The sequence below is a fragment of the Desmodus rotundus genome, chromosome 6 (genome assembly GCF_022682495.2).
Source record: "Desmodus rotundus isolate HL8 chromosome 6, HLdesRot8A.1, whole genome shotgun sequence".
NCBI lineage: Eukaryota > Metazoa > Chordata > Mammalia > Chiroptera > Phyllostomidae > Desmodus > Desmodus rotundus.
Genome location: NC_071392.1, coordinates 89,743,802 through 89,752,609, shown reverse-complemented (window position 1 = coordinate 89,752,609; position 8,808 = coordinate 89,743,802). Strand labels below are relative to the sequence as shown.

Sequence of the window (8,808 nt, the reverse complement as noted above, 5' to 3'; positions counted from 1 at the left end):
TGCATCCTGGGGTGCCAGGATGCCTTAGACCACTGAGACAGAACGTAGTTTTGTTTTTTTTAAGATTTTATTTATTTATTTTTTTAGAGAGGGAAGGGAGGGAGAAAGAGAGGGAGAGAAACATCAATGTGTGGTTGCCTCTCATGTGCCCCCTATTGGGGACCTGGCCCACAACCCAGGCATGTGCCCTGACTGGGAATCGAACTGGTGACCCTCTGATTCTCAGGCCAGCACTCAACCACTGAGCCACACCAACAAAGGCTAAATGAATTAACCTAACAGGTGAAACAATAAACACTTAATTTATCATGTTGTCCTAATGGAAATGCAAACGGTTTGAACTTTGACTCAGTAGCTCTGAAGTAATGAGTCTGCTCACTTAGGAACACAACGACCTTGAAGTACTGACTGTTTGCCCAAACCTAGTGCAGGGGTGGGAGCCGATTCCACCAGAATGCCAATAAGGTCCCATTCTGAACGTTATACCAGGGATTTTAATTTTCATATAGAAGAATAAATGCCTGAGAACAACAAAGGAAATACATGAATGAGGAAATCAAAGCCGTTGTCATCAAATCACTTTATGCACAAGGAGGAGAAAGGAGGAGGCGGAACGGAACTGAAGTCCTGACATGGGTCTTGGGCAGCACGCAGGCCTCACAGGGAAATGGCTGGGTTCCGTCCGTGGTCTGTGGATGGCTGATTGAGTAAACGGATCTGTCTCAAGTGCCCACTAAACTGGGTCTCTGTTCTGCCCTGAGACACTTCCCTGAATCTTTCAGCCAATGAAACACACTAGCTTTCTTGGGTGTCCCCTGTGTCTGGGGACAGTGGGAGTCTGTGGCCTCCGCACTGGGAGATCAGGGGTCCTGATGGGGCCCCTGACAGCAGAGGATGTCTGACCGGCCTGTGAGCACCCAGCAGACCTGCGGCTGCCTCTCTGATTGCCGACTGTCCCCACATGCTGTCGCCCCGCTCTATTTTCCACCCCTCCCTGAACAAGGCAGCTAGAGACCCTCTGTCACATGGTGTGAAGAAGGGACAGAGGAGTCTCTCAGGAGGCAGTTCCCCCCTTCCCGTCAGTCCTGTTTCCATCACTTGGTCAGACTCCCCAGGGAGCATCCTGAGCCTCAGAGAAGCTGAGGGGCATCTGAGGCGCGTCAGTCTCTTTGTGAGGTCACATGGCACTTACCAGTCAGAGGCCAGGGCTGACCACAATCCTGATGTCTTCTGGTCCTGGTCCACCTCGCCTCCTATGGCTGTGTCCCCAGGAGCCTCTTTCCGGGAAGACCCCACGGGGTGCAGAGTCCTCCCCACCGATCAGGTGGGTGCTTCCTACCGTGCTCACCACCCTCAGCTGCTCCCTTTGCAGCTTCCCTTTCTTCCCTGCACCCCTCTATCTGACACCACAGATACCTCACAGGGGACCCCACTGCACTCCCAGACATGCCTGCTTTCCCCACTGTCTAGTGAGAAGGGCAGGGCTGCAGGTAAGGCTGAGACAGGGTGGAGAACCACCTTTAATTTCCAACATCAGGAGGCAGGTATAATGAGAGGGGACCTTAATCGTAGCATCCCTAATCTAGTCCCCTTTAGGGAAGGCTCCTCCTCTGCCTAAGCCCCTTTGGCACCTCCTGTGCCTCACATCCTGTAGCCAGGTCTTGGGTCACCATCCTGAACAGGCCCGGCTCCTTGGACACCCTGGCCTCACTTGGCTCATCATTCCCACCAGCAGTTCCCACGAGGCCCATTTGCTGTGGTTTGATGGCCGCCTTCAGTGGTGAGTGAAGGGGCTGCCCCTGGGCCCCATCCCTGTTTCCCCTCGCTCCTCCTGCCCCGCCCAGCAGCGGCCCCTCCCCACCTGCTGCAAAGCCACGGTGCTGTCCTGACCCACCGCACGCTCAGGTGTCTTAGAGTCCTGAGCCTTAGAGTCGTTATGCTGCCCCCTTTGTGGGCGAGGACACAGCCCAAGAGCGGACAGTCACCTGGTCAATGTCACACACCGATTTGCTGTCCTTGGTAAGGAGTGACTCCAGTGACCAGGACGCAGAGCGGGTGACATGGAAGAGTGAGAAGGTCCTGCCCTCAGGGAGCTTTGGTTCGCTCGGGGTGAGAGAACTTCAACAGGTGCGTGCCAGCACGACAGTGTGGTCCGTGTGAGACAGCGGGCTGCAGGGAGCGCGCAGGGCGCTCCAAAAGAGAGATGAAGGACTGGGATGGGAGCTGGGACTCTGGTACCCACGCCCTGTTACTCGGCAGACTCCGCCCTGGAGACCCACGTGGTCCAGGAGCCAGGGGGTGCAGAGGGATGTGATAGGCCACAAGGTGGACTGAGGGCTGGGGAGACTCCCAGGAAATGGCTGTCCCCACTGGAGTTGGGCACACGGTCAGACGGTGCCCCATGAGGAGAGGTCTGTGGGTTTTCTCAGGTGCCCTGGATTCGGCACAGCCCCTCCAGCCAGGACTCGGCACTGGCCGCTTCCTCGGAGCCTCTCCCTGGACCCTCTGCCTTCCCTGCCTTTCTGTGCGCAGAACGCGCGGCTGGCAACACAGGTTAAGCTTCCTGGCTGTAAGGACGGCCTTCTTGTTCCCACAGGATCACCTCGATGGCCTCCATGAGCTCTGTCAGCTGGGCCTCCTGTCCGGCACCATCTGCCCTGTTGTTGAAGCCGCAGTGGCGCCGTGCGCAAACCACGTCCAGCTGGGCGAGCTCCTCGTTGTCGGTGTCCCGCAGATACTCGTCCAGGGAGCCGCCCTCCAGGTCCTCCTTCCTGGTGAACACCAGGATGGTGCGGGCTAGGATGCCCAACCCGAAGACCTCCTGGAGGCGCCTGACCACCGCCTGGTCCTCCTTGGTGAAGCGGCCCAGCTGCGTCACCAGCAGCACTGCGTGTGGCCCTGGGGCACAGCTGGCGACGGCTTCCCAGGGGCCCTGAGCTGCCCCTTCCCATGGAGCCCGAGAGGCCAGAATATCAGGGGTGTCAGTCACCTCGAGCTCCTTCCCGGCCCAGTCTCGGCAGCCATGCTGGAAGGTCACGGTCACGGGTCTGGCGCTGAGCTTGGATTCGAAGGCTTCCCTGCCCAGGATGCTGTTTCCTGTGGCGCTTTTCCCACTTCCACTTTTCCCCACCAACAGGAGCCTCAGCGTCTTCGGGGTCTTTTCCTTCTCCCCCAGATCTAGAAGCATCCAGACAAATCAGGGGGGTGGGAGTTACAGCCCATGAACCCCGTTTAGCCTCCTCAGAGGCCTCGGCCCTGCATGACCCCAGGGGCTGGCTGTGCTGGGAGGAGGGACAGGAGTGACATCTGTACAGGAGACCTGCTCTGGCCCATGTTCCTTTTATTAAAAATTGTTTTATGGTGGAAAATGTACACCCACTGAACCCCTGTCGTCACTGGGTTTCGTGTGCAGTTCAGTGGCACCCTCACATTACTGTGCCATCGTCACGCCCGCGCATCTCATGAATTTTCCGTCATCCCACACTGAAACTCTGTCCCCGTGAAACAGCAGCTCCTCGTTCCTCCCTCCCCCCGAGCCCCGGCTCACCGCCTTCTACTTCCTGCCTCTGTGAACTGCGCTCTTCTAGGGGCCTCAGAGACCTGCACCCCGACCTTTGGTGTTGGGTTCACTTCCCTCGGCATCACAGTGGGGTCAAGGCTCAGCCACCCTGCAGCCTGGTCAGAACCCCCTCGTTCAAGACCGGATGACATCACACGGCACGCACGGACCACACTGTGTTTATTCTCACTGACGGGCAGGAGCAGTCTCCACTTTTTCCTACTGCGAGTGACGCTGCTGCACACATTTGGGGACCAGTGCCACCCCGCGTCCCTGTGTGCGTTCTATGGGGCACATACCCAGAATGAAATTGCTGGATAATGTGGCAGAACACCACGTTTTTATGTTTAGGTTTGAAACATCTTCTCGGGGTCACGTCTTCTCACCCGGATGGAATCAGCCCATCATGAATAGGGGACCCTGGGCTTTCCTGGGTGTCCTTGATGATGAGGGCAGCGGTGTGGCCCCTGTGTCTGTGTCTTGTCCCCGAGTGCCTGACCCCACCCGCTTTTCCACACTGACCGTGGGAGGGTGGCACCTTTCAGCCAGACCCCGGGCTCCACTGCACAGAGGCTCCCTGGGGGCACACTCTCGGGCTCCATCCTGGACATCTGGGCTGGATGTTCCCGCCCGGATGAATACAGGATGGCGGGCAAAGAGGAGATGTGGACGTGCCAGCCTGATATTGAAAACCCGATGTTAGGGTTTCAGAAATGACTGGGGTCTGAGGGTGGGATGGGAATTCCTTCCCCGGCCTTTCGGATCAGCCCCAGAGCAATAGATAGGTGCCCAGTGGCCCCTCTGGTCTCTGCGTCTGCTCCACAGTGAAGGCACTGACGTGTCTCAGGGACAGAGCCCAGCCCCCCTGAGGCATGCCTGACATCCTTGGCTGGTGGACCCAGCAACCAACTCTGGCTGAGGACTCTGGTTTCCTCCAGCTTCCCCCCCACCCCATGGCTTTGAGAGCAATGTGGGTGAATTGGGGGTGGGGGGCTGTCAAAGAAGCAGGGGAGGCGGAGCGTTCATCCCCGCTGTCCCCGCCAATCTAGAGCCGGACTAAGACAGGAACTCCCACCTGGGCAGCCAGGAGCCAGTCCACGCCAAGCACACCACTCAGGCTGCAGAGAGGATTCTAAAAGTAATATTTACCCTTGATTGTCATGGGAACAGCTAAATCAGGTGTCAGTTCTTGTATCAGTAATTTTCCCATGCAGGTATTGACAGGGCTTTCTCCCAATGACTCAGGCCATTGAAGTTCATACAGTAAATAAATCATTAGTGTCAAATACATAATGAATCACAAATTCTTTGGGCCAGGAACATGGATGCATTGCCAGCACTCCCTAATTCTGTCTCCCCTGGTTAGATGATGAGGTAGAACTTGTGACTCTCAAGCCCCTGACGCCAACACAAAGGCTTTGTGGGGAGAGCCCTGGAGAAGGGCCAGCCCAGCACTGAGGCAGCCACTCCTTCAGTGGTGCTGGGTGGCCCTGCTGACCCTCAGTGCCCCCCACCAGAGCCAGCCCATTGCCCCTGTGGGCTCGGCTGGCTTGCAACCCTCTGCCACAGGGAGTGGTCTTCTCACACTCACCTTCCCGAGGGCGTGGCTCGTGCCAGCTGTTGCCCCCTTTCTCCCACTATGCTATGCAGGGTCTTTCCCTCTTATTGAGTGGGGTAGGCAAGGCCCCACCCAAGGGCCCTCCGCAGGGTGAAGCCCCAGCTGGTTGCACTCCGCTGCCCCTCAAGTGCGCCCCTGCACAACCGCATGCCTGTCCACGCCTCCCTCAGGGTCACCTACACTGCAAAGCTGTGGTACCTGCCGACAAATCTTGGGTGGGACGCTGGGACGGCGCTCCTGCGGGGCTGTCCTGGAGAATCAGCTCATACCCTCCATCCTCCTCCTGGAGAAACAACATGTCTGACTGAGTTTCCACTGTGCTTCACAAGGCAGCTGGCTTTGCCTTTCTCCTGCTGGAAGGAAGTGTTTGCATTGCTTTGGGGGGATGGACTGAGAGAGCAGGGGGAGGAAGGTTTGAGGCACTCTCTACCTCCTTCAGGGACCCTGTTTTTCTCTCTCTGCTCTGTGGTCCCCATCGTGAGTCTAAGTGGTTTCATGGAAAAGGAGCCATTGGCCTGCAGCCTAAGGAACAGTGGCGTTAGGATGGACGCAGTGTCCTGGGATTTCCCCGTGAGGAGTGGAAAGCAGCGGAGATGCAGAAGCAGGTCTGACAGTGTGTTCCAGGGGCGGTGGGAAGATGGGCGGCCAGATTGGGGGTGGGGCTGTGAGCAGGAAGCTACGGTGAGGGGCTGGCTGGGGGTAGGTCCTGGTGCCAGGATGATCCCCGAGGACAGCCTGGCCCAGAGGGTGGCCGAGGGCTCAGAGCTGGGTGGCCAGGTGCCGTGGTGAGGAGGCCCGTTCCCCCAGCACAGGAACTTCACGGTGTGGGGACAGTCCTGCTGGGAGCCAGGGGACCTCAGTGCCCAACGTCATGGCCATCCATTAGTGTGGTCACACTGCCTGGGCCTCAGAGTCCCCACAGTGTGAAACCTGGGCCTCAACTAGATGTCCCTGTGGTCCCCATAGCATCCCAACCCATTTCATGACATTTTCTAGAGCGCATCCCAGTCTTTGCTGGGGGCCCTGTCACCCTACCAGGACCTGCCGTCACCCTTCTGGGGCGAGAGCAGTACGCCTGCCACCTCCCGCGCCGCCTCACAGACTGACACACTCCTGTCTCAGCAGCCCCTCCTGCTGCCTCCGCCCCATCTCCCCTGTGGGCCGGGGACGGAAGTATGCAGCCCAGGACTTGTGTGCGGGGACACACAGGACACTGGGGGACATTCACAGTCAGGGAGCGTCTCGAGGTGAAGGCCCCGAGTGTGGGGACACCTGTCTCAGGGAGTCTCCACAGATCCTGCCCCGCACAGCGCCTCACACCCCCGCCCCTGTCCTGCTTTGTCTCCATCGGGGAACACGGGGCAGGCACGTCACCCCGTGGCTTCTCGGGACGAAAGTGAAACTCACAGAAGCGTCTTCCCCACAACTACCCAGGAGTTTAAGGCAGGACACAGAGCTCAAAGTCCTCTTGAACATCCTAGTCACAGCCCTTTGTAACGTACCACAAAGACACACGCGGACATGCCATGCACAAGCCCCAAAAGCAACACACTCTCATAAACACCACACGGACCCCCACACAGTGCGCTCACCCCAGAGCAGCCGTCTACTCACAACACACCAACACACACACACACACAGTAACACACAGACAACGCACAATGTCCTCACATGTGCACTCACACACAACACACACACTCTCACAAACACCACACACACACGAACATCCATACACAACTTCTATGCAAACATAACACACCCACATACAACATGCACACCTACACTCTCAAACATACAAACACAACACGTGCAAAAACACAGCACACACAAACACATGTACTCACAATCACAACGCACGCAGACACACTCACCCACACGTTAGGACTTACCTCCCTGCTGGCCGCGGGACCCGGAGAATAGCCTTGACTCCTGACTCCCTGGACCGAGCGCTCTGGCAGGCTGTCGCTTCCTCCCCCCGGGGCCCACCCTGTAGGCTGCCGGGAGCCCTGACCAGAGGAATTTAAGGTAGCACCATTGGCATTTGAAGAAAATGGGAACATTGCTTACACTTTTCAGGAAAACGCGATGGAAGGCTCGCTGAGCTGCAGCGCTGCCCTGGAAAAGGCTGCGGCTGCTGGGCCGGGAAACAGGAAAAGGCGGAGCACCCGCGGGGCCAGGCCTCCCTTTGCAGGCTGTGCCTGTTGCATTTCGTCTGCAGCCTAAGTAATGTAAACAGGAAAAACAAGAGCAGGGCAATATTATTTTCATTCCAAACGAGCTTAACTAGACTTCAGAGGCTTAAAAAAGGCAGCAGGCCCTTCCGAAAACTGTATGCTAGGGGAATGGCTTCTTACTGATTTCTCTTTTTGAGAACAGGGGAGTCTCACAGCTGTCCTGTGCCTTCCCTATCGTGACAGAAATTCCTTGTCTCTTCTTCCCCTAAGTCATCCTTCCTTTAAATGTTTTCTCTCAGAACAAGGCCCTGGACTTGAACTGGAACATGGACTCTTCCTGAGTCTCGAGCCAAATGCCTTCAGGTGGGAACTACGCCACCATCTCCTGGGCCTCCAGTTTGCTGACCGCAGATCTCAGGACGGTTCATTCCATAATCACACGAGCCAGCTGCTTATAGTGGATCATGTGAGCAAACTCATTGTCATAAATAAGAATTCCTTATAATCAATACATCTTTTTGTACACACATCCGTGTGTGCACACACTCACACACACATTCTGTATCAGGCACTTCCGAGTGTGTGACATGTCTGAGCGGCCCGATACCGGCTTTGTGCTCTCAGACTGCGCTTTCCCTGCCTGTTAGCGTGCCTTGTGATGTCAAACGCTGGACGGGACAAGGATGAGGAGTGGAAGGGACTAGGCCTGCGGTGTGTTGTCTCGCCTGGGTCTGTGGGTTTCCGTGAGGACCCCCTTCGGTTGAGCTTTGAAACTGCATTTATTTATTTATTTAAATTCCAGCTGACATGCAATATTGTATTAACTGCAGGTGTGCGGCGTGGTGGTTGGGCGCTGACGTACTGTGCAAAGGGATAAGTGATCCCCTGACAAACCTGGTCCCCACCAGGCCCCGTCCGTAGTTGTCACAATGTCATCGACAACATTCCCTGTGCTGTACTGGTCGTCCTGTGACTGTTCTGTGTCAATTTGAACTTCTTAAAGGGCGCCTTCTTAAATAGAGTTTGTCCCTCAGAGTTCTCGCAGCTTCACTTTACTGTAATTACCCCGGAGTACAGTCCCTGTGGCGGTCAGGCATGAGGGAGCGGGAGCATGACCTTGGGGTCAAATTCCACTCTCAGGGGGCCTGTGTCCCTGGGCTGTGATCGTCATGGTTGTTTTTTTTAACTTTCCCTTCCTCATGCCCCCTTTAGGCGACACAGGCCAAACACAGTCACTTCTCAGCATTTCTGCCTCATGTTATTACAGTGTCTTTTTCCTCCGCATGCTCAGGCCGTGGCGGCCCCCCCTTCGGTTACTTGAATGCTTCATCCCATCCTCTTTCTCTGGAACTTTTGTAAAGAAGGGAACGCAGTACTCGCGTGTCTCTGGCAGTGCTGGTGTAAACACGCTTCCTGCACGGCATGTGAACGCCCCACACAGTGCATTCTCACTGTAC

At 56.5% G+C, this 8,808-nt stretch overlaps 1 protein-coding gene across 1 annotated transcript; it reads right to left on the bottom strand.

Annotated features, from left to right (window-relative positions):
- Window positions 1-48: 48 nt before the first annotated feature.
- Window positions 49-7,333, bottom strand: GIMAP6 (GTPase, IMAP family member 6). The gene is made up of 3 exons (XM_045198682.3): window positions 7,067-7,333; window positions 5,358-5,460; window positions 49-3,177 (listed from the first exon to the last, which is right to left on the bottom strand). Exons 1-3 carry the CDS (start codon window positions 7,235-7,237, stop codon window positions 2,555-2,557), a joined length of 897 nt encoding a protein of 298 aa, XP_045054617.2. The 5' UTR covers window positions 7,238-7,333; the 3' UTR covers window positions 49-2,554.
- Window positions 7,334-8,808: the final 1,475 nt, after the last annotated feature.